At 49.1% G+C, this 24,668-nt stretch overlaps 7 protein-coding genes across 7 annotated transcripts; 4 read left to right on the top strand and 3 right to left on the bottom strand.

Moving 5' to 3' along the window:
- Window positions 1-218: 218 nt before the first annotated feature.
- On the bottom strand, window positions 219-4,162 carry BC939DRAFT_453436 (chitin synthase 2). Its single transcript, XM_051555926.1, has 5 exons — window positions 3,232-4,162; window positions 2,718-2,966; window positions 2,490-2,611; window positions 1,658-2,354; window positions 219-1,555 (listed from the first exon to the last, which is right to left on the bottom strand). The coding sequence occupies exons 1-5, from the start codon at window positions 3,895-3,897 to the stop codon at window positions 605-607; spliced, it is 2,685 nt and encodes an 894-aa protein (XP_051411700.1). The 5' UTR covers window positions 3,898-4,162; the 3' UTR covers window positions 219-604.
- A 1,697-nt stretch (window positions 4,163-5,859) lies between these two features.
- Window positions 5,860-7,765, bottom strand: BC939DRAFT_453434 (alpha-1,3/1,6-mannosyltransferase ALG2). The gene is made up of 4 exons (XM_051555925.1): window positions 7,606-7,765; window positions 7,373-7,489; window positions 6,954-7,271; window positions 5,860-6,843 (listed from the first exon to the last, which is right to left on the bottom strand). The coding sequence occupies exons 1-4, from the start codon at window positions 7,685-7,687 to the stop codon at window positions 5,921-5,923; spliced, it is 1,440 nt and encodes a 479-aa protein (XP_051411699.1). The 5' UTR covers window positions 7,688-7,765; the 3' UTR covers window positions 5,860-5,920.
- A 45-nt stretch (window positions 7,766-7,810) lies between these two features.
- Window positions 7,811-13,449, top strand: BC939DRAFT_411623 (SH2 domain-containing protein). Its single transcript, XM_051552941.1, has 8 exons — window positions 7,811-8,311; window positions 8,420-8,519; window positions 8,643-8,713; window positions 8,805-9,073; window positions 9,172-10,522; window positions 10,613-12,275; window positions 12,371-12,544; window positions 12,641-13,449. Exons 1-8 carry the CDS (start codon window positions 8,186-8,188, stop codon window positions 13,369-13,371), a joined length of 4,485 nt encoding a protein of 1,494 aa, XP_051411698.1. The 5' UTR covers window positions 7,811-8,185; the 3' UTR covers window positions 13,372-13,449.
- Window positions 13,450-13,844: 395 nt separating this feature from the next.
- On the top strand, window positions 13,845-14,480 carry BC939DRAFT_477668 (uncharacterized protein; the record flags this gene model as incomplete). The annotated part of the gene is made up of 1 exon (XM_051558694.1): window positions 13,845-14,480. One exon carries the CDS (start codon window positions 13,845-13,847, stop codon window positions 14,478-14,480), a length of 636 nt encoding a protein of 211 aa, XP_051411697.1.
- Window positions 14,481-14,870: 390 nt separating this feature from the next.
- BC939DRAFT_397809 (chloride channel) lies at window positions 14,871-17,819 on the top strand (the record flags this gene model as incomplete). The annotated part of the gene is made up of 8 exons (XM_051552385.1): window positions 14,871-15,060; window positions 15,154-15,405; window positions 15,508-16,145; window positions 16,231-16,376; window positions 16,478-16,552; window positions 16,648-17,009; window positions 17,135-17,604; window positions 17,700-17,819. 8 exons carry the CDS (start codon window positions 14,871-14,873, stop codon window positions 17,817-17,819), a joined length of 2,253 nt encoding a protein of 750 aa, XP_051411696.1.
- Window positions 17,820-17,984: 165 nt separating this feature from the next.
- On the bottom strand, window positions 17,985-19,772 carry BC939DRAFT_484216 (aldehyde dehydrogenase; the record flags this gene model as incomplete). The annotated part of the gene is made up of 3 exons (XM_051559240.1): window positions 17,985-19,000; window positions 19,110-19,467; window positions 19,593-19,772. The coding sequence occupies 3 exons, from the start codon at window positions 19,770-19,772 to the stop codon at window positions 17,985-17,987; spliced, it is 1,554 nt and encodes a 517-aa protein (XP_051411695.1).
- Window positions 19,773-20,602: 830 nt separating this feature from the next.
- BC939DRAFT_453427 (chab family protein) lies at window positions 20,603-21,268 on the top strand. The gene has a single exon (XM_051555924.1). It carries the CDS (start codon window positions 20,817-20,819, stop codon window positions 21,045-21,047), a length of 231 nt encoding a protein of 76 aa, XP_051411694.1. The 5' UTR covers window positions 20,603-20,816; the 3' UTR covers window positions 21,048-21,268.
- The last annotated feature ends 3,400 nt before the right edge of the window (window positions 21,269-24,668 follow it).

Genomic DNA, 24,668 nt, shown 5'->3' with positions numbered 1-24,668 from the left:
GTGGAGATTCTTACTACACGCGTAGACCTTAGGAGTAAGGAAGCTGATGCGAACTGTGGTTTGTATGTTACTGCTGGGCTTGAATGCGCATTTAAATTATGTGAATGACATCCATAGTTTGGGCGAGCAGGAGAGTGAGAAGAGAACCTCGTTTTTTTATGCCCTGTAACATTATTTTTTCACCGGTGAGAATCACTATATTCATCTTACAAAAGTTTTTTTTTTTTTTTTTTTTTTTTTGGAGTGCTGTTGTGAAAGGCAAATTTGGAGGGGACGATCGTAATTCCGCGTCCGTGCGCTGCAGGACCAGCATGAAGACTATATCTCGTGCTGGTGATGCGCGGGTCTGGCTGTGCTATGATAGTACAGAAAGGTATGGACGGACTAAAGACTTTTGGCAGTGTTTTTTTTCTTACGCGTAGATCGTTCAACGGCTCTTCGAATGTTTGTTGAAGACCAATGTCTTTATGACGGAATGAAGTACGATGAATAAAAATGACATGTAAACTAGAAAAAGAAAAGAAAAGAAAAAGATGCCCCCCTCCGTCTGCTCCAGCTATTCTACAAGGTTGTATATGTATATAAATGCATTCGGTAGCTTCTCTTAGACAATGCGACCGTTAAAGAGTCGCAGAATCATGTAGGTAACGCTTCCGAAGAATCGGAACAATGCCAGACCAGCGACCGACCAGAGGACGATACCCAGATACACTGTACTGCTGGTCTTGAAGTCTCCAAATGCCGTCGAGGTCACCAATGCTACCAACAGAGCGTTACTCATGATCCAGGTCAACAACACACGAGTACGGATCTCACGGTAGTAATCCTCCTGCTTGGTCTTGGCATCACGATGCTGCTTCACCTCGACCGTCTTGATCGACAGGGCACTGACGGCTTCGTCGTATGCATTGTTGATATCGTGGCTGTCCGTCGGCACCGAAACCTCGACATTACCCTCAGCAGTCTTCTTGGCAACACCCAGATCCGTGGCAACCGAAGTGTCTCCCTTGGTACCCCATGAGATATCGTGGATGTTACAGAACGCATAGACGTTCAAGATATTGACGTACGAAGGCACCATGAACATGTACTGGATGAACGAGTGGAACATATGCCAGGGCTCCAAGAACAAGAAACTGGCGAAGAAGTACAGTCCATAAGTTGAAGCCAGCGAGATGACAGTGTTGCGGAACATGGCGTTTTGGAAGTAAAGCGACGTTGCAGATTCGCCCGAGTCGCCCTTGGCGATTTCGTCCCGAACACCGTTGATTCCTGCGACAGTCATATATCCAGCACCGAACAACATATAGGCCATCAAAATTGCAAAGAAGCCCATCGATGACTTATAAGCCCAGTTGGATCCTTGAGGTCGGTTTCCCATACTCATGATGAACTGAGCAATGATCAGCAAAATGTAGATGTAACGGAAAACGGTGAAGATCCACAAGCCGGCAGAATTTTCACCAAAGGGACTCGCCTGCTCCACTGTGCCATCAGGGCCGGGCATAAAGACCATAGCGTTGCCGAGAATATAGAACGTCAAGTAGAAATTGCCCTGGAAATTAGAAAGATGATCATAAACGGATGTTAGCAAGAGTGAAATTGAAAGTAGCAGCCATGGATCAGGATCGCAATGTGTGCTTTTGCTCTTGCTTACCAAAGCGAACCAAGAGAAGAACAAGGAAACAGCACTGTAGAAGAACTCGAGATGGAAGAACAGTTTGCGGGAAGTCGAATGATCTGATCGCCAGATATCGAACTGATGAACCAAGGCGTACACCGAAGCGAAGAAGGATCCGTTCAACCAACGACGACGCTGCGAGATGAACTCTGCCACAGTAGAGGGCACATCCGTCTCACCGTAGGCAGACTTGACGTACTGCAACACCCAGGCACTGTTTCTCTTAGCGACCAGCTCGAAGCACAAAATACGATCCTCAGCCAGGTACATGTTGGCCGTGAAGATATTGGCGTCCGAGCCGTGGAACTTTTCGCCCAAGAAGTACTTTTCGAGAGGACCTTGACCTGTGGGATCGTTCTGGAGAGCACGGTAACGGTAGGCAGAGAAGGCTCCGGGCAAGACGGAAATATAACCAAAGACGGACTCGAGAGGCTTGTCCAGAATGTTGGACATCTTGTATTCAAAGTTCTGCGAGGCGACCAAAGGCGAAAGTAGCTGGCTACCGCCGCGACCCAACATAGCACAAATCTCACCGCAAGCGCCTCCAACGTTCGAATTCAGATCAAAGGCCTTCCAGAGATGGTAGATCGAGGTCGAGCCAGGACGGGTACCGACATCGAGCAACACACAGACATTGGGCTTCAAGACTTGGCCAAAGGCGTTGAAGAACCAGCTGTGGAGTACGCGGGACAGAAAGGGGAGGTGTGAGAGGATGCCATCTCATAGGACAGATGGGATAACGAAAGCCATTGGACTAGCGACCACAGCCCAATCACACAAGGCCAATAATAGATCACGGGCCACTTACCGATGAGAGTTGAGTTTCTTGGCGTTCTTTTCCTTCAGACAGAACAGAATCTGGACTGGGACATAGCCCTTGTCGTGGCCAGAGCGGCCCATCTCAGGGTCGATGGTGACCTGGGTCGTGTACTGCGGGAAAGAAAGGGGGAGGGGATTGTCAATTTCTGCGCATAATACATAAACTCGGTATGTGGGTCCTTTTTTCTTTTTCTTTTTCTTTTTTTTTCCTGCTTACCTCGTAGATATGGGCGGTAACGGGCTTGTCATTGACAATGTTCTTGGCGATCCCATCCTGATAGACACCCATGGCGGCGAGGACGTTGAGGGTCTTTTGGTTGATCTTTGTACGACCGTCGGACACAATGCAGACAACGACCTTCTTCCACGAATCAGGGCCCCAGGTGCGGGACCTGTCGCGGGTGGTCAGGTGGCGAATATTCTTCATGACACCGTGCATGGTTCTCGTGAACAGGACCTCGTCTTCCTATTAACAGGCATTTCCAATGCGTTTAAGAAACAAAAAGAGTACCATGTCAGTGTTGGCCGAGGACAGGAGAGACAGGCGTTCTGCTATTCGGGCTAGCAAACTAGTAGAATTTTTTTCTTCTCATTCTTCCCGTTGGGTGCTGGCTTTGATTTCTTTTTATGGTTTGAAGCTTGGGGAATAATGTTGTTTCGTCGTCCCTGCCCATGAAACAGCGGGAATAAGGAGCACGGTAAAAAAAAAAACAAATAAAATAAACACTTACGTTATACATGGTCATGACAATGAACAGCTCTGTCTCTCGGGGCTGGTCGTCTAACAACAGGGGTCGCAGGGTATAATTTTCGGCTGAAAAGTCGTTGGGATCGCAGGTAGCTGCAGTGTAGCGCATGTGCGTGAACTCCTCGCCCTCCTGGTGCTTGAGTGTCTTCAAGAATTTGCTTGGCACAGGACAGTCCAGGACCAGGTTACCCGAGGTCAGCTTGACCTTCCTGGTTGTCTGGTATCGACGACGCTGTGCTACAGGCGCGGGACCGTAATGGCGCGTGTCTGGGGTACCTGGAGGGAGAGCGCCCGGACCAGCTGGTGCACCACCGGACATATCGAACTGGATATGTGGTGGGACCTGCTGGCCAAGGTCGGGTGTGCTGGTGAAAGGGTTTTGTTGGTTCATATGAGGGGAGGGAACACCCAATGGCTGCTGATAGGGGGTATAGGGCGAGGGTGCAATGAATCCAGGAGCCATGGCTGGGCTGGGTGCATAGCCACTGTTGTTATTATTGTTGCTGTAGCCGGACGAGAGCAGCAAGGGTGCATCCTGGCCGTAGTTGCGCTGAGGTTCGTCGTCGAACGGATTTGCGTTGGGATTATATTGCACATTGACGTTCTGCATCGGATAATCCGACGACTGTCCAGGGGGATAGCGAGACATGTCGATACTCTTGTTCAGTTATCCCTGTGTTTGAAGCGGTCTAAGGTCAAGTAGACAAAGAGGCAAGGGCAATTGATGTTAATTATTGTGGGCAAACAAATAACTTTGGGGAACCATAGGTCAAGGGATTCAAAGTGTATGCTGGAATGGACCAGATGATGACAATGGGAGGTGATGACAATGAGGTGCTGCAGCTGATGAATACTGCGACATCTCGAAGTGTGATCCACCGATGATCGTACCTGGAAGACTGGGAGGAGATACAGAAGACCGATACCAACAAAGCAAACGAAGAGCGAAAAAAGAAGAGATAGGGAGGGAGTGGGGATTATGGGAGGAGCAGAGGAAGAGGAAGTGGGGGGGAAGGGAAGGGGTGGTCTGCCAGGGGTGTCCTTTATTTTATACCGCGACACCTTTGAAGATGGAAAGGGGTGAGGAGGCTGTCTTCGCGGTCGAACGAGTGCCCAGCCCAACTCTGTTGTTGTTGTTTTCTTTCCAAACACAAAACGCAAACACAAATAGGGGAGAAATCGACCGGAGCAAACTCCTCCTCGTCATTATCAGCTGCAACCCCTGCCACCCTCTCTTCCTTTAGCGTCTCCCACCTGGCGCCATCCACCAGTTCTCCATTCTCCTTTCCTTCTCCTTGCTATCCTCTCGCCTTCTCCCTCGCAGACCTTCATAAATGTGCCAGCACTAAAATGACATGGGCTGTGCTCCAAGTCCACTTCGATTCCAAAAAGGACTTTTGGTCCTCGCCCATTGGCGAATAAAAATAGATTCCTGACCTGTGTCTGTTCCTGTGGCAGTGTCATCTTTTAGCGGCCATATGTACCTATATCGCTCCGACCTTCTGTCGATTTACTCCGCATCGTCATTCCTCCCTTCCTCGTTTGCGTGACCATACCTCGCTACTAGTGTCGCTTCAACACCGTTCCTGGACATGTATAAATAGAGTACAGCTCCAATCTGAAAAACGATACCCCGTTTGAGGGAAGAGATGCAACCTAGAAACGTGTCCTTGTCACACATGCCACAGCCGAAAATCGAAGTTTGTCGTTGGGATAGTTGTCGCGCGGGGAAAAAGAAAGAAAAAAATGGCGTGTTTAACAGCACATTTTATCGGCCGATGAGTACCGCCACATGGCCACTGTGTTGAGATCTAGCTAGAGGTGATACCTTTTGCAAGTGCTGCCATGCTGTCCATCAAATAAAGCGCAATTGCTCCCAGTGAATGAGGGGGTACGGATAACCCTAAATGTCTTGGGCGGTGCAGGAGTCAAGTACTATTTACCTTTTGCCGCCAATTTTTTTCACACATATTAGGATGTTTCACGAGACAAAGCGTGGCACATCCATCTTGACTGAACAACATCGAACCAGACAAAGAAAAAAGAAAGCTAAACAGGCACTCTTTGTCCCTTCAGGCAAAGCGCGTGAGTTCATTCATAAAAAACGTCTACGTCAGTGGAATCCCCTACATCATCCACCTCGGCCCGTCTCCACACAGAAAAGGGGCGCATCGTTGTATTCAAGCGTATCCAGCTCACCTTAGAACACAAGAAGATTCCAGGCCATGAGGACAGGAAGAGCAGCATTATCAACCGCAGCTCGAAGCACTATTCGTCATCTCGCCTATCCAACAACCTCAAATATAGCGGGTAGCAAGTAAGGCAAGTAATTTACCGCGCACACGGGCCAGATGAAACGATGATGTCAACACAACGCCCCGTACCCTGGGACCAAGCATAGACTCTCAAGTGAGCCACTACAGGTCCTGTAACTCTTCTCAAACATCCTAGCTTCAACTATTTGTCGATAATTGAGAGCTTCTAGCATCGCCACCGCCGCCGAACCAAGTTGCCATAGCTGTATGTTTATGGCATTTTAGTACTGCAGCGTGTAGTCAATAAATAAACTTAAATCTGCAAATCACAAACAAAATGAAGGCACCTCATCTATGGACCCAATCACTCCTTCAAGCTAGCCCTTTTAAGAGCGTGCGCTACCGATTCGGGTGTATTTACTGTGCGTAATGATAAAGTATGATGGATAAGGCGATGGTCACTGTAGTAAAGACAAATAACGGCCGCAGAGCTCCAAACATGCCATAGGATTCCAACGCCGCCGATCCCTGTTGCAGTTGAAGCAGAATCCCGTTCAGTTTTGAAACGAACGCCGCCAAAGAGAACAGGCCAACCACGCGATCATGTCCTGCCTCCCCCATTTCTCTCAGCTCCTGATCCGATTTTTCGAGCACAGTCTGAAGTGTGCTGGCCCAGACCTCTTCTTTCGGTTCACACAGGAATCCAGTCTTGCCATGCAAGATCGACTCTGTAGGTCCTCCCGAGTTGACGGCAATGACGGGGCACCTCATATACATGGCCTCCACAGGCACGATCCCAAAATGTTCGTTTGTCGGCGTGTATAACAAAGCACGAGCCGTCTGCAAAAGATACAGCTTTTGAACATCCGAGATTGACTGCAGAAACAAGACTTGTGTGCTTTCTGGAACTGCCTTGTCCGACTGTCCAGATGAGAGCGTCCAAGTCCGGAGACCATACTTCTGCTCTGCCAACTGAACTAGCTCCTTATGGTACTCCACATTCTCAGTCACTCGGGTGTCGTATCCTCCTGCAATGACCAACCGAAGGGACTGAACTGTGCTGATGTCATTCTTGCTGTTGTCTTGAAGAAGTCGTGCAAATGCATGAATGGCAAGCCTGATGTCCTTCTTGCGCTCATAGCGATTGATCGACAGAAATGTAATCTTGTTAATTGCTGTCAAAACTTTGACTTCTGGTAAATCCTGATCCACTGTCCTGTCGAACTTGTCGAATTGAATACTTGGATAGAGAACATCAGGCACTTGGTGAAGCATCTTGAAGGACTTTTTGAAGATGTCGGCTGTGAACTTGCTGTTGACCACAATCGCATCTGCCATGCCTATCACAATGCAAGATTTTTTGACCGACGATCGAAATCAGTTTCATTGCTCTGAACCGCCGTTATGGTACTCTATAATGAAAGCATTCCAGATGGGTCTGGCATCATACCTGTGGTAAGCTCCTCGATGAGATCCACAGGCATTCGATAAACCTTTTTAAGCAAGGACTCGCGCTTGGTTAACAACTTGTCGGGGAAATGACAGTAGAAAAAGATCTTCGCGCCCGTCCATCTTAATAACGGAATCGACACCGAGAGCTGATCGACTATGATGACATCGAGCTTTTCATTCTCTGGCGCAGCGCTGTTGAGCAACCACATGGTTACAGCCAGATGAAGGTTTCTGAGGATGGCACAAATGATATAACAACGACCGAGGATCGTCCGAGGAACGATCGTGTTACCGCCAATGCGTACAGTCAATGTACCTAAATGTGGGTTACACATGAGTCTCCATCGAGTTCAGTCAATCGTTTTTCGATAGTTTTAAACGGTCATTTCGCAGCTGCTGTGGCCTTTGAAGACTTACCATCGCGTGTCTCTTCAAAACAGTGCGCGGTATCGTGGTGAGAGGTATACATGACGACCTTGTGGCCAAGGTTCTGAAGGCCGACTGCTGCATCGACAACAAGCCTTTCTGCGCCGCCTACAGACATTGCGGCCGAGAATATCAATGGATACCCGAAGGCTAGTCAGTCAACAGAACGACTTGACATAAAAGGGCGAGGTCCCACTTGAGGATATATTGTTTGCTGTCAGTACCGATGCCGAGGTCCGGATGAATGAAAGCGACCCTAAGCGGTCTAGGCGACTCTGCAGATGAGCCAGGTGTATCTATTGTCATCAGTAGACGGGATGTGATGGTTGATGGGAAATGTATATACGAAATGCGTTGACCGTTGCGTTGTCCGTTTGGTCCCCTATTTTGGGCGAAGGTGAGCAGGATCAACCTTATTTGTGTACGATGATCCGCCAATTCAGATACGTCACTTCTGTCGTTTCTCGCGAAATAGATGCATCCATCTCTTTCGCTTCTCCTCTTGCCCTTCCTTCCCTTCTCTCTTCGGCGCTCGCTATTTCTAACACCACCTGCAATCTCTCCAAGAAGCTCTCAACCTCCACATCTGTGACGTCTTGGAGATCGAATCTCTTGGAAAGAACAGCAAGGAAGCAAGGATCCACAGACAACCGCATCAAACCCCTTTTGTTATAATTCTTGCACGTAACAAAGGAACGTAGCAGGGACCAGGACCGGGAACAATCTCACTCATCAGACTGAAGATAACGTCAGGTTCAAGCTTATTGGAAACAACTTTCCGCACATTCATCCTTCAAACACACGATGTCTGACGACGAAGACAGAAGGAACTACTCTGACGAGGAGGGCGAGGATGTCGGTTATGACGACAGCGATCGCGATGAGGATGACTCTGAGGAGGAAGAGGACGACGAGGAGGAGATGAAGAGAGTAAGACTCGGAATTTTGCATGGTGTTCTTCTGCTATCCTCCTTGCACTGAGGCCCAGATCATGTCCTTTACCTTCTAATGCCTACTTTCATACCTATTATTTTCCAGATTAGAGAAGGATTCATTGTAGACGACGATGAAGAGGATGAAGAGGATGAAGAGATCGTCCGCCGATCAAAGAAAAAGAAGAGAAGAAAGGAGGCCGTCGGTAAGAGCAGTGCATGGACAAGACATGAACCTGGACGACGCTGATCAGCACTGCTTCCTGAAAACTAGCAACAAATTGATTACTAAGCTGATCCCTGTGTTTTACTCAATTTCTTGTATCTAGAGGAGGACCTTGACGAAGAAGATCTGGACCTAATGGAAGAGAACACAGGAGTCAAGATCAGACGTCCAGAAGTATGAACATCAAGATCAACGATGCGTTCAGGAACCCTTTTTATATTATGAAGGCATTTTTTAACATTTTAATGCTCTATCTCCCAAATAGAAATTCAAACGGCTGAAGAAGCGCAGACAGGAAGATGACGATGAGGATGAGGAAACGCCTGGCACTCGACACGATGCACTTCAAAAGATTTTTGATGACGAGGACGATGAGGGTATGGATGACCGTGGCGGTTATGACGACGAAATGGATCGATTCATCGACGACGACGAAGAAGACGAGGACCTCGATGACGGAAGACGCGATCGTCGTGAAAAGGCTCCCGCCAAGCCCAGACCAAGGAGGGCGCCTATCGATGGCCTGAGTGAAGAGTAAGGAGACGCTGGTCTGAGATCGGCCTTTGTCCTATGCGATCAAAACAAAACGAGATTTACTAACATTGCCCATTGCTTTACTGTTATGCGAACAGTGTTTGGGGTGAATGGTACGAAGTTTTTGGGGATGGAGAAAACTACGCATATGCTCTCGGCAAGGAGAATGGAGACGATATGTACTATGAAAAGAAGCCCGAGCCTCGCCTCAAGGACGTTTTCGAACCAGGCGTCTTGGCTGAAAGGATGATGACGGACCAGGACGAAATTATTCGCGTCAAGGACGTACCTGAACGCATACAGCTCCGTCCCGGTATTCAGGCTGACAGAAAGCTGAGTGACGATGACATTGAAGAGGAGGCTTATTGGATTACGACGCAACTGAACGAGAACAGGAGGGTTGTTGATCAACCCGCTTTCCAGACAGAGAACGTCAATAACGTCCTGAAGTTCATGTCACAGGAGCTCATGGAGGTACCCTTCATCGAAACCCACCGTCGAGACTACTTCACCATGGTCGATGGTCAGCAGTTGACGGAACTTTTGTCGCGTGAAGATCTCTGGTATATTTATGACCTGGATCTCAAGTTCCGTTCATTCCTGGAGCGTCGAGAGGCCATCAAGGCGCTCATGGACCGTATGGAGATTCAGGACGACTATTTGAGCGACTCACTGTTGAAGGCTACAAGACTGGAGGAATTGACGGATGTGTCAGACTACATCAACTTGCGATTCTCAAAGCAGATCGACAAGACCAAGGCATTCAAGAGACCTGGTTCCGGAGGCGCATACGATACCACGAAGCGGGTACAGCTCGCTGACTTCATTAAGGACTTCGGATTGTCGGCTCGGGAATTCGGAACCAACCTTATCGAAGGCAACAAGCGCTTCTTCCCTGATGATATTGGCATCCTGCCACAGGAAGCTGCTGAGAAGTACATTGAGCGGGGATTCCCTTCGACGGACCGAGTTGTCACTATGGCCATGAACATGATCTCACATGAGGTAGCCGTCGATCCTCAAGTCCGGAAAGCGATTCGCTTAAAGTATGAGAGTGCTGCCTGTGTTTCCGTTACCCCAACCGAAAAGGGTGCCACCGTCATTGATGAGCTGCACCCGTATTATCCGTTCAAGCGATTGGCACAAAAGTACGTTCGCGACTTTCATGACGGCCAATATCTACAGATTCTTCAAGCCCAGTCTGAGGGTCTGGTCAAGGTTGAGATCAAGCTGCCGGACGAAACTACATACCTTCAGAGTGTCTTTGACTACTTCCTGAGCGATAACTATTCAGAGATTTCTCAGAAATGGAATGATCTGCGTCGCAAGATCCTGACGAGTGCGCTTAAGGACCACGTCTTTGGTCTCATGGAGCGTGGCCTGAGTGAAAAGCTGAGATCACAAGCAGAGGAGTGGGTCGCCAAGAAATGCCAAATGAGTTTGGAAGAGGTAAGCGATCTTTCCTTCTGTGCAATCACTGGTTTCCTATGTCTATACATTTTTCTAATGAGTACATTCTGTTTACTTCTCTACCATTAGAAACTAAATGTTGCGCCATACGCTCCCCGAGGCGTCACATACGACCGCGACTATGCTCCCAGAGTTGTCGCGATTTCACACGGAGCAGGAACGAACAAGGATGCTATTCAGGTGGCCTTCCTAGACGACAAGGGCAAGTTTGCCGATCATCTGAAGCTAGATAGTCTGCGCGAGACAAAGGCACAGAAGGAACTAGTGGACTTTTTGGACAACCGTCGTCCGGACGTCGTTGTTGTCGGTGGCTTTACGGTTATGACGAGGCGGTTGCTAGAGCAAGTCGAGAAGGTTGTTAATGACCTCCGCGACTTGAGAGGGGATGATGTTTCAGTGATCATGACCAACGATGAGGTGGCGCGACTCTATCAAAACTCCAAGAGGGGTATGGAAGAGTTCCCCGAGGCGAATCCCCTTACGCGCTACTGCATTAGCTTGGCCCGGCTTGTACAGAACCCAATGAACGAGTACGCAGCTCTTGGAAAAGACCTGATCAACATCCGCCAACATCCCCTGCAACACCTTGTGGGCGGGGATCGCCTTCGAGAACTATTGGATCGTGCATTGATCAACATTATCAACGCTGTTGGTATCGACTTCAACGCCGTCGTCGACTCGCCCTACAAGGCCTACATGCTCCAATACATCTGTGGTCTCGGCCCTCGCAAAGCACAGAGTCTGATCAAGAGTATTGAGGCCGATCAGCACAATGGCAGCCTAGACAAGCGCGGAGATCTTGTTTTCCGCAAACTCCTGACATGGAACATCTTCATGAACTGTTGTTCTTTTCTCCGTGTGCACACCAACTATGGCGGAGATGTTTTGGACGAGACGCGTATTCACTCTGAGGACTACAACCTAGCCCGCAAGATGGCAGCCGACGCTCTGGAGATCGACGAAGAGGGTCTGGAGGAATACGAGAACGCATCCCAACATGTCGAGGAATTGATGAGGGACGATGGCGCTGAAAAACTGAACGAGCTTTTGTTGGAGGACTATGCACATCAGCTCGAGGTGATCCAGCACAAGCCCAAACGCATGACTCTGGAGACCATTAAGGTTGAGCTGCAGCATCCATTCCGCGACCCCCGTCGGCCATTCGAACGTGCTACACCTGACCAAATCTTCACGATGTTGACAGGAGAAACAGATCAGACGCTCAAGGAGGGCTTCATTGTCCCCGCACTGGTGAGTAGGATCCGAGACAGAAACGCCATGTGTCGCCTGGATTGCGGTATCGATGGCATCCTGGCCATCATGAACATATCCGATTCCAAGATTGGCTCCATATCTGATGCCCTATCTGAGGGCCAGACTCTGCAAGTCAAAATTCTGCGTTTGGACAAGGAAAAGTTCTTTGCGGATTTGTCTTGTAAGGAGAGCGAGCTCCGACATGGCGATACTAAGCTCCGTATGTTGCCCAAGGACAGGATGTTTGATCAGTTTGAGGAGGAAAAGGCCATGAACCAGATCAAGACAAGTGTCAAGAAGAGCAATTTTTTGCCGCGCAAGATTACACATCCTTTGTTCAAGAACGTAAATGCAGAGGAGGCAGTCCAGTACTTGTCGGACAAGAGCCGAGGCGAGCTTGTCATTAGGCCTTCGAACCGTGGGGTCGACCATTTGTCAGTGACAGTCAAGCTGGCAGATGATCTCTACAAGCATTTCGGTATGCAGACCTGCCTCTTAGACATGTTACAAAGCAGGATGTTTGCGATAGCAACAGATACTAATCAGAGCTATCATCTATTACTTCTGTCATAGATATTCTGGAAATGGACAAAAAGGACGATGTCAGCCTAGGCAAGACCCTCAAGATTGACAATTCAAAGTACAGCGATCTGGACGAACTTTTGGTATCTCACATTGAGGCGATCCTGAGCAAGACGGAGTCGCTTATGGCTAATCCCAAGTACAAGGAAAACGCTGCTGAACTCAGTAAGTGCTGCAATCGCCGCAATTCAAACTTTCCGTGGCAGTTCTTCATTTGTATTGTCGCCATATTAACCATTTATACCACCCCATACTCATTAGGGCAATCATTAGACACGCAAACAAAGGCAAAACCAGGAGCAGCCGTCTACGGATTCACATTGGACCGGAAGTACCCAGGCTACTTCTCGCTCGTTTTCAAGATTGGTGCTAGCCGTCCCATCGAGGAGTGGAGTATCAAGGTCTTCCCTGAGCACTACGTTTTGAAGGGCCCTAGCAAAAAAGAATGCCCGGATGTTGTCTCGCTCTGCAACAGCTTCAAGGAAATGATGATGCAGCGGAGTCGACCCAAGCCCGCTGCTGCCTCTGCGGCTCCTGCAACATCATCTACACCAAGCAACCGCCCACATTACAACAGTTATAATGGCAGCAGTAGCGGATACGGAAATCCACATCACACACCCTCGCATCCAAGCGCATATCATCACCATTACCAGCCTCATCCTTCACACCAACCCGTGGTCGCTCACCATACCGCGATGCCTCCAATGCAGCAGCCTCTCCACCCTTCTTCTTCCTCAGCGGCAGGACCATGGGGCTCAACGCCTTGGGGTGGTGCTCCTTGGACAGGCGCAGCAGGGAGTGGACATATGGGCCCTCCTGGACATATGACAGGGCCTCACCATGGATACGGAGGTGCGCATGGCGATGCAAGGCACAACGGGCCACCAGGCACACACGACACATATGGATCAAGGTCGTCGCGTGCGCCCCCAACGCCCCGTCGGTTCATGCCACCGCCAGGACAACAGCCGCAGCAGCCTTATTATTAGACGAGGATGTCGTAGGGAGATTGAGAGCATCGTCTTTTTTTCACTGTTTTCGCTGTGTCTTATTCAAGTAATAAACGTTTTGTTTTACTGTTTAAATGAGTTGGAAGGTCAATACCGAAAGGGATGTCAATTGATTTTGTATTTGGGCGTACGGGTCTCAGAAAGGAAAAAGGACGGTCAAGTTGTGGCATGTAGTGGCTGTGTGAAGTCGCGTTAGTCGTCCCGTCACTGTCTTTCAACGCAACGAACCAACAGAGCGACAATCAACCGTGCTGGACTCGACTGCTCACCATTGTCGCCGTCTAAGAGCAACTTCGACTACAACGGCACTCATTCGACCGCCAGGAATCAACGGAAGAGCTGTAGCGGACTTTGCACTCCTTGGCTTCAACATAACGACAGACTAGCTTGGCAAGGACATCTGTTAGAGATCCTTGCAAAAGCACAGCATCACACCATACAAAACAACAGCAATGAGTAACCTGAGACAGGATGAGGTCGATGCGTTCTTTAACGCGATCGATTCGCCGCAGCACTCTTCCTCTTCTCCCAGCGCTCCCCAGACAGCAGGCTCGCCTTCCTCTAATGTAATGTCGTCACCATCAAAACCACTAGAGCCCAATCATATCGGTGACCAGCTCGGTCTTCAGGTGCAACAGCAGCAACCGCAACTATCTCCACTATTCAGCGCCACAGCCTCGGCCACCTCGGCACCAACATCGTCCGGATCACAGTCGCCGCGTCTTCAACCAGGGATGAGCCCTGCAATCCAAAAGGGATCCGTTTCATTGGGACTGGCACTGGGTGGATCGGGTTTTCGTCGGAAACCACTCTTTGGACCTGAGGATGATGACGAAGATGACGGATATGGAGAAAGGAAGGAGAATCTATTGGGTTCAGGGAACAGGGAGGGGAAGCTTAGGAAGATGAAGAAAGATAAGAACCATACTGCGACGTTTCAGGAACTGACGAGATCAAAGTATGGTGACCATGGAAACGGTGATGGCCTGGATAATGGCGACAAACAAGAGGACGAAGACGAAGAAGAAGAGGATGCGAATTCAGAGACGCCTTTGCATCCGCAGGAACAAATCCGTGGACTTGAGTAAGCGCTCTGTATCTGTTATTGTTCTTGATTGTGCATGGCGAGGAATAGATGATTGACCTTTATCTGTGTTCTTCGGGACATCTGGTATTATAGGAGCCGCCATGACTTTAACTTTTTCAAAAACAGGAATCAACCGGACAACAATAGAAGGACCAGGACTGGCTCATTCCTCAATCGACTAGGTGTTACAGGCAACATAAATGCGTCTTCGGGTTTGGGTGGTCCTGGAAGGAGCGGCAGCACGGCCTCTCCACGGTTAGGAATGGGACCCTTTGTGTCTGGATCCAGAATGCCTTCTTCGCGGTATCCAGGGAAGCTGTTTTTCCCGAGGGCATCCTCGTTCGGGCAACAGCAGGGTGGATCACATTCTGGAGGAAATGGCAATGCAAGCATGGGCGGACATAGAGGGCAGGGTGACGAGGACGGAGATGATACCCCAGATCATCATGACCCGGCCGCGAGATCGAACGATCCAAGTCCTATTTACCCTGGAGGAGTGAATCCCTATCATGACGATGCAGTGGATTGGGTGGTCGAGGGAACGGGAATGAGAGTTGCCTACGATGACTTTACAACTATCGGTAAGGAGCTGAGGAATACTGCTGTTTTCTTTTTTTCTAATAAAAAAAAATCTTTCGTTACTCATTCAACTTTTTATTGCTCGTATTCGATAGATTGGATCCACGATTTTGCACAGGAGAGGCAGCGAATCAGGAGGCTTCATCACCAACCAGGACTGGCTGGTCAGATTGCGGTCATGTACGACTGGGTCCAGGGATGGATTGTTGTCTTGGCAGTAGGAGTTGCAGCCGGTATCGTTGCAGGCGGATCAGATATTGCCTCCCAATGGCTTGGCGACATCAAAGAGGGCTACTGCGACACAGCGCTCTATCTTAACAGGAACTTTTGTTGTTGGGGACTCGATGGTACGTCCCAACCGCTGAAATACTGCAAACTGATTTATTTTTCTATTTTTTTACATTGTCCGTATGGGTTGGCTAATCCAAGGCTACATTCATTGCGTTTAGAAACGGATACCTGCACAGATTGGGTTCCTTGGAACAGTGCTACGTTTGTTGTTGGCTACATCTTCTACATCATATTTGCGCTCATGTTCGCAACAACAGCGGCCTACCTCGTCAAGACATTCGCTCCCTATGCAGAAGGATCGGGTATTCCTGAGGTCAAGACCATTCTGGGCGGATTTGTTATTCGACATTACCTGGGACTTGAAACACTGGTTATTAAGACAGTTACGCTGGTCCTTTCCACAGCTGCAGGACTCTCACTCGGCAAGGAAGGACCACTGCTTCATATTGCGTGTTGTATCGGCAACATTCTACCGAGAATTTTTCCAAAGTTCAAGAAGAATGAGGCCAGGATGAGAGAGATTCTGTCAGCGGCGGCTTCAGCGGGTATCTCGGTCGCGTTTGGTGCGCCCATTGGAGGAGTTGTGTTCTCACTGGAGGAGATGTCGTACTATTTCTCGTCGGATACGATGTGGCACTCGTTCTTCTGTGCCATGGCTGCTGCAGTGGCGTTGAAGCTGATAGACCCGTTCAGGACTGAGAAGCTGGTGGTGTTCCAAGTCTCGTATAATCGAGACTGGCATGGATTTGAGATGTTTTTCTACATGCTCCTGGGCATTCTCGGGGCAAGTGATCTGGTTTTTGCTCTTCTTGCTGGACATATTTGCAATGTTTCGACTTACAATATAAGGTTGTTGTTGTTTTTTTGCTTCAAACTAATAGGGTCTTTGGGGTGCATTCTTTATCAGGATGAATTTGCGCCTGGCCGCATTCCGCAAGACGTCCTGGCTGAGAATCTTTCCTATCTATGAAGTCTTTGCGGTCTGCTTGCTCACAGCAGCTGTTGGATATTTGAACATTTTCACTCGGTAATCATCTATTCTTTATTGGTAATAATTGTAAGGCGTTCAATGCCTCTGCAGGGACATACTTTACTTACATTAATCCGGTATGCCCATTCTTGCTTTAGAGTGCAATCTCCCGAGTTGCTGGCCAATCTGTTCCGTGAATGCGATGGCGGAGCAAACTATCATGGCCTTTGCGAGTATGTGGACGACAAGGGCTGCCTACGTGCTTTCAAAAGCTCTCATCAAACGCACCACTGACCGATGAATTCGTTTTCGATAATGTCGTTTATAGTGAAGGAGGGGCCACCTTGCGAGTGCTTTCACTCCTTTCTGCGAGTGGTGTCAAGGGTGTGTTGACAATCCTAACGTTTGGATTAGCTATCCCTGCAGGCATTTTTATGCCCTCTATGGTTATTGGCGCGCTCTTTGGTCGTGCGCTTGGTATTATTGTCCAGTCATGGCAGCTGAGTCATCCTGGGTTCTGGCTGTTTGCTTCTTGTCTTCCGGATGTCCCCTGCGTCACGCCCGGATCGTATGCCATGGTTGGGGCAGCAGCGTTTATGGGAGGCGTAACGCGAATGACGGTCTCCTTGGTGATTATCATGTTTGAGCTGACCGGTGCTCTAACCTACGTCCTTCCCATCATGATTGTTGGTAAGCTTGTAGCTCTCGAGTGTACCTCTCTTGGGATTTTTGCAATGCTCTGCTAAAAAAACGCGCGCATTAATCCTGCTTTCTATGTATGGCTTAAATCCTCTCGTTATATATGGAAACCATAGTCATGACAAGCAAATGGGTGGGCGATGCGTTTGGCAAGGAGGGTATCTTTGACGGTATTATTCTCCTCTGTGGATACCCGTTCCTGGACGACAAGGAGCAGTACAGACTGAATACAACAGCGTCTCAGGTTATGACACCGGTCGAGGATATCGTGGTCGTTACGGCAACCGGCAACACACTGGACTCACTCGATAATCTGCTGCATGAGACGCATTACAAGGGTTACCCGGTTGTTAACTCTCTTCGGGACATGATGCTGGTCGGATACATCTCGAGGACCGAGTTGAGATACGCGATCGATGAGGCCAGGAGAAGAAACTTGCCCGGAAACACACCTGCGGGTAATGTGGTACCGATTCTGGAGAACACGCCGGCGTTTATAGAGTTTCGACTGTGGATGGATCAGACGCCCATCACAGTGTCGCACCGGTTCCCGATGGATCAGGTCATTGTTATCTTCCGAAGATTGGTAATGCACTTGCTGTGCTTTTTGCGTGCTTTCGTTACGTGATGTTGGTTTGGTTATCTCTGCTAACACATCGATCCTTCAATTTGCTCTTGTAGGGAGTTCGTTATGTGCTATGTACGCAGCATGGGCAGTTACTGGGTTTGATCACAAAGAAGGATGTGCTAAAGCACATGGCCTCAATCGAGCATCCTAGCGAGCAGGAAACATCTTCGTAAGGAACATGGCAAAAAATAAAAAAAACCAAGAATATATAAATATAAAACAAATCTTGCAAGCGAATGTATGCTGTGTGTATGGTATGTACAAGTATGATTTTTTTAATGAATCTCTATTTTGTTGTTGTCGTTGTTGCTGTTGTTACCGATGCTGCTCCGCGTCCTTTACTCAAACTTGATGCCCTGGGCAAGAGGAAGCTCGCCAGAGTAGTTGATGACACAGGTGCTGCGACGCATGTACTGCTTCCAAGCATCCGATCCAGACTCGCGTCCACCACCGGTCTCCTTCTCGCCTCCAAAGGCGCAACCAATCTCGGCACCGCTTGAGGGCAGGTTTATGTTGGCAATACCACAGTCCGATCCAGAGGGTCCGACCCACTTGAAGAGATGGGCGGGGTTGCGGGTGAAGAGCGAGGACGAAAGACCTTGCTTGACAGAGTTGTTGATCTGGATAGCATGGTCCAAGTCCTTGACCTTCATGGTGTGGAGGATGGGCACAAAGATCTCGTTCTTGACAACATCAGAATCGGGAGAGATGCTAGTGATAGTGGGCACGACAAAGTTGCCGGGACGGTCTTCGAGGACCTTGCCACCAGTGAGGATCTTGCCGCCCTGGGACTTGACAGCCTCGATACCCTTCCTGTAAAGGTCAACGGCAGCCTTGGTATGGAGTGGTCCGCACAAAGTACCGGCCTCGAGGGGATCGCCGATACGAATGGATTGGTATGCCTTGACCAACTTCTCGATGAACTCGTCATGGATCTTCTCGTGCAAGAGCAAGCGGCGGGTGGTAGTACAGCGCTGGCCTGCAGTGCCAACGGCGGCAAATAAGACGGAGCGCAGGGCCAAGTCGAGATCAGCATCGTCCATGACTACAATGGCGTTGTTGCCACCCAACTCGAGGAGGGATTTTCCGAAGCGCTTGGCGACAGTCTCGCCGACCTTGCGACCGACGGCAGTGGAGCCGGTGAAGGACAGCAGCTTAACGCGGTCATCCTCGACCATGGCCTGGCCGACATCGGCACCTCCGGCAACTAGGGAGCAGAGGGCACCGGGGAGACCGTTCTTGACGAGAACCTTCTCCAGGATCTTGGTAACAGCGATGGAGGACAGGTTGGTGGTGGGTGCGCCCTTCCAGACGACGGGGTTACCGCAAACAAGAGCAATGGCCGAGTTCCATCCTACGTGAAAAAAATAGATCGAGTGTTAGGTTACGATTTGAGCAGTAGAGAAAAAAAGGAGTCACTCCAATCGACCGCTGACATGGGGGATGGAGATTGATCTCCTTACCATAGACGGCCACGGGGAAGTTGAAGGCAGAGATGACACCGACAGTTCCGATGGGATTCCACTGCTCAATCATGAAGTGTCCGGGACGTTCACTGGGGACGACCTGACCGTTCAAGGTGCGACCGAGACCGAGAGCAAAGTCGCAGATGTCGATGTACTCCTGGACCTCGCCCTTACCCTCAGGCAAGATCTTGCCCATCTCCAACGAAACCAGCGCACCGAGGGGTTCCAACTTCTCGTTGAGGGCATCACGCATCTGACGAACGATCTCTCCACGCTTGGGGGCAGGAGTCTCGCGCCACATGACCTTGATCTCCTCCATCTTCTTCAATGTTTCGTTGAGATCTTGGGGCGAACCCTACATTTGCATGAAGACAGGGAGGTTAGGAAATACAGTCATTATCCGCCCACTCTTTACTTTCTTTGGTGTTTTCTGGGAACGAGAATATGTGTAAGAGAGAAAGAGAGAAAGATGAGACTTACGGTTTGAACACGTCCGATGACGGATCCATCTGCTGGGCTGACGGACTCAACGATGGGACCGGATCCACCCCAGGTGCCGTTGAAGACACCCTTGTTGTCGAACTGGAGATCGAGCTGATCAAAGATAGCCTTGTATTTGGGGTTGATTTTGGAGGACGAAGAGTAGTTGAGGACGGCCATGGATCGGATGGCGGTTCTGGAGGCGGCAGAGCGCAGGAGCGTGGTCCTGTTCTGGGAGAGACGGGCGAGCAACATGGAAGACATTATATGTAGTAATGTGGTACGATTAGAAAGCAGTATACAGAAACGGTGGCGTGGAGAGGGGGGGAAGAGAGGAGAGAATGCGGGGGCGTGGGAGGGAGGAGGGAGTGGGAGTGAAGGAGGAGAGGAAAGAAGAAAGGAAAAAAGGAAGAGGAAGGCGGAAATGGATATTTTATATGCGTCCTGTCACCCACACCCCTCTGCCCCTCCCCCCCACTCGCCGCCTTGCTCACCCATCCACTCCCACCCATCCAGCCCGTCGCATCCAGCGGTCCAACGTGCCTTTCCCTCCTTGCGAAACCCTATTCTGCCCTGTCTGCTGTCTTTATGCCAGAGACATACAACCTTGCCCGTGTGAAAAAATGGCCCTCCTTCCTTTTTTGTCCTGGTCTCCCACTCTCGCCCTCTCTTTTTTTTTTTTTTTTTTTTTTTTTCTCCTTGTGAGCCTGCTTCTGTCGTTTGTGTGCCTCCATCCACATCCACATCCACATCCACATCCACGTACACACACACACACACACACACACTAGACTCTAGACTACTACTCCTCTCTCCTGAGTCATTCAGTCCAGGGCATGCTCCCAGCAGACCAGTCCCTCCACAAATACACATATCCGACACGGGACCAAGTCTAGTACGCCACAAAGGTTGCTCCATACAGCTGTCTCAAGCACATCCAATATGCCGTGCATTCGCTCCTTGAGTTTCATCAGCCTTGTTCAAAGGTGTCACTCATGGCGCCACCAACTTCAGCGTCCTACATCCTAGGTGCTTCACCTGATCCAAACCAGGCTAGCGGTCTGAAATCTATTGCGTTGATCTGATGCCATCTCTCCTTTTCCCTCTCTCGCACACTCTCACACACTCTCTCTCACTCTCTCTTTCCTCCACAACTTCAGACCCTTCGACTTTCTCATTGCTATATCGCTCCTAACCAAGGCGCTCGATCGAAAATAAAAAACCATGCCTTACAAAGACATCGGCGAATTGCCAAAGGCTGTGCAGAGCCACCTTCCCAAGCACGCTCAAGAGATCTACTTGGCGGCCTTCAACCATTCCTGGGACGAGTACCGCCACCCGGAAGACCGCAGAGATGACGCTTCGCAGGAGCAGACCGCCCATAAGGTGGCCTGGGCTGCTGTCAAGCACAAATACGAAAAGGACGAGAGCACCGGCAACTGGGTGCCCATATAAGTCATGGTCCGCAACCCTTACCTCGACTCTTTCAGAGAGCTACTAGGACCCAAACCCCCCGACAACTCGCCCCATACCTTCCTTGCAGGAAGATGCATCTTCGTGCCATCAGCACTTTCTACGCACTTTGGCTAAAAGACCATTTTGTACAGCAGCTCCCTCTCTAAATCATCTTTATCTGGAAATAAACTTTTGTCCTTATCCAGCAGGCAATAACAAGCAACATTTATTGCTCATGTATATGAAGGAAATGCATTAAACATTGGCCCCACGGCATACGCTTATTTCAGATCTCGCCGTACTCCGGATATGGGGACGTGATAGGAGAGGATGCTAGGGTGGGATCGTCGCAATGGATTGTATGATTTTCGTATATCCAGTCATCGTCATCATCCACGAAAACATCATCCTCTCCTGCTAGCTTCTCCTGCTCTTGGCTCCTCAGGCTCTGGTAAAGCCGGATGGTGGCGAGCATACACATCTAATATTTGAGTAGGGCACGTTAGTATCTAATTGCCATAATGCAAAGGTTGATGATCACCATAGCCTACAGCGCCATCGGGTACTTACTCTGACCTGCAGCAAATGCGTGAGGCTCTGGAATTGAGGGACCAAGCCCTTCATTGTCTCGGGGAGCTTGTAGGAAGGGTACGCCTTGAAAAGGGTGACGTACGACTCCGGACCTGCTGGGCACAGCTCAAACGTCCTGAAACCGCGATCTAAAGAGCGATACACGTTAATATTTGCCAAAACGCATTAAAGATGCACAAACGTTGCGTTCGGGACTTACCGCCTGCATAAAGGCTGAAGAACCTGGCTTGCGAGCTGAAAGCTGCGTTCCTAGCCTCATGGTTCCTGTGCATCGCAATCATGTGAAGCTCCCGAAAGACATCACACTCTGTCTCAAGTATTTGGTAGCCTTCTCATCCCAAACCTTCATACTTTCGACCACAAACCAATCCTTCCTCTCTAGCATATCCCGCGCCACCATGTCCAACTTCCATTCGTGTCGCTTAGCCTTAACATGGACATCTGCATGACCACGGTCCCTATTTCTCCGCCGACTCGACTCTAGGCCCTCCTTCCACAAGGGCCAAGACTTGTACGTCCAAAAATGCCTCTGACAGGCCATCTAGGAGGAGCGAGGACGGCGTCATACAGTGCCGAGCATCTAGTCGCAACATAAAACTTTTGACTAGAAACGCCTATTCATTTTCAAGTACAATCGCCGAATCGAAGTCTGCATCATTAAAATGCGTATTAGCCTTCCCTCTACAAACCAATGTTCGCCGTTTGTCAATATGACCTCTAGTTCAAAGACTCTGGAGCTTCAACGTTCTCTATGTACAGTCGCGACTAGATGTCACGCACTATAATGTTTAATCTGTCCCTGAAAGAGTGCGGATAGTAGAGAGAGGGAAGATGATATGTAGCTTCAGTTATACATATTGAACAAGCTGCAATAAATACAACAAACACAACTAGTTCACACACGTCGATTGCACCAGTTCACATGCGAACTGGTCCTCTTCTGGGATATGGATGGAAGCAGCATGACGACTCTACAGCATACATGCCTTCAAGCGCTACATATGTGTGGAGGTCTCGGCAGGGAGCTTCGGAAGAGTAAAATCGTCGAACACAAAAATATCCCGCCACTCGTCCTCTGTGAAAAGAGCTTTTGTAATTGGGTTGTGGAAAGAGCTTCTGCGATCTACCCTTCTTCCTGGAAAAAAACCTCTGCAAATCAGGTAACCTGAAATTTTCCGCACTAACTCCCTGATTGGCTCGAAATAGCGTTTGGTTTTATTATATTTTTCATCCATCCCCACACTGCACCGCTTTGTTCTTTGATGTTGCGGCCAATGGTTGTGGTAGCGCGCATGCTACACTCTTCGCGATGCAGACCAGTAGACACTGTTCACTTGCTGCTTGACACGCCCAACTCTTTCCGCTAGACCCTAGAGGCATTACCCAGGTCTTCGCGATACAGAATGGCTGTCGTAGTGCATTGAACGTGTCCTGTGTCTTCCACAGGAGTAACCGGCTATGTGGGCGCTGTCAGGCATTTCCGGCAGTGGCTCAAAGGTGAGCCCCTTCTCGGCGCGTGTAATTCTACCGCTAAAAGGACTTCCTTTTTTTCCCCCCTCTCCTCTACTCTAACGTTATTCAACAGCACAATCAAACGATTCCCGCATATAGCGCGTTGAATGTTTTTGCTGATACGAGCGGTCTATTCATTTTCTGTACATCACAGTTCTCGATGTAGCGTATCTCGAGAAAAGCAAAAACAAGTGGACTTTCTGCTACAAAGAGCGAGCCAAGATACCAAACCATTTGCCAGGATCATACAGGTCACAGTTGTATATCGTCAGGAACAACTCAATGCAGCGCAACCTTCAGAGGCCGACTCAAACAGGAATAGACTTTTCATATGCTTCTCGCACTCTTAAGTGTAATAAATACTTCAGACCTTGTCGTTAATCGTTTTCGTATCTGCGCGTCCTTTTGCAGGCAATAAATATTAAAGACAGTCAGACGTGTACACAAGGACCATGCAATTTTTTATACGGCATATCCCGCGCGACTATATCCATTTCCCAGGGGTTTTTTTTTTTTTTTTTTTTTGGCTTTGGCTTTGGCGGGGACATCCATGAGGTCTTGGATCTTGTTTCTGGCTGGATTTTTCATCTTGAATGACATTATCGAGAATATTTTTCAATGCTTCTTTCAAAAAGGGTCGCGATTTGCGTTCCCTGGTGCCTCTGATAGTCCATCCAAATACGAACGGGCGAGGCCAATATAACGTAGAGCATCAAAGAGAGAACGAACGCTGTGCTTCATGAAAAAAAAAAAAAATCCCAGTAATACATACGAGATATGTAAAGCGCGAGATCTTTGCCGCTTGACGCAGGCCGCCTGAACTAATAATCCACGAGCGAACTTGCTGTGTGGAAATAGATCTTACCTGATGCCTGTACTACACACGCCTTTGAGGCGTCTCATATGAATTTTGCCTTTACTGATAAATCACGCCACTCTTCTATGAAGAGAACCCCAGACTGGATCCCAGTTGAAAGACACAGGCGGAGAAAGTGAAGGCGAAAAAGTGCGTAGGGACAAAGTACAAGGAAAAAAAAAAAAAACATGCTCCAGACACTCACATGGCGGGAGCTCCAGCTCACTTGACTGTCGACTGCTCCTTCAGTCCTACTCAGAAGAGTGCCTCCTTGACTGTCCACCTTGAAATTGGTGAGAAGAACCGCTAAACTGATTTACTGAGATCATTGACATTTGGAAGAGACAGTGAACACGATGATACTTCACGGCTATGTTTCATAGGTCACTAGGTATTGAAAGATTCATGTAGATATCTTGATGCAGAATACAAGAGTCGCTTCGAATGTTTGTATCCATTACTGGCCTCTTTCTTTTGCCACCACACTAAAAGGAAGGTACCGGGACGAGAGAAGGTAAGGGGCGAACACTTTCTGGCGTTTTGTCAGCCGCTCAGACAGGATCCCTAATATCCTGTCCGATTGAATTTGGCTTTAGTTTACCAAGCCTACGCATTAGCAATGTCGCGCGTGAATGAACTTAGTCGGCGCAAGTCATGGTTTT

This window comes from Gamsiella multidivaricata (assembly GCF_025024155.1).
Source record: "Gamsiella multidivaricata strain RSA 2152 chromosome Unknown BC939scaffold_37, whole genome shotgun sequence".
NCBI classification, from domain to species: domain Eukaryota; kingdom Fungi; phylum Mortierellomycota; class Mortierellomycetes; order Mortierellales; family Mortierellaceae; genus Gamsiella; species Gamsiella multidivaricata.
The sequence above is the reverse complement of the archived record's forward strand: the minus strand, read 5'-3'. Positions and strand labels throughout refer to the sequence as shown.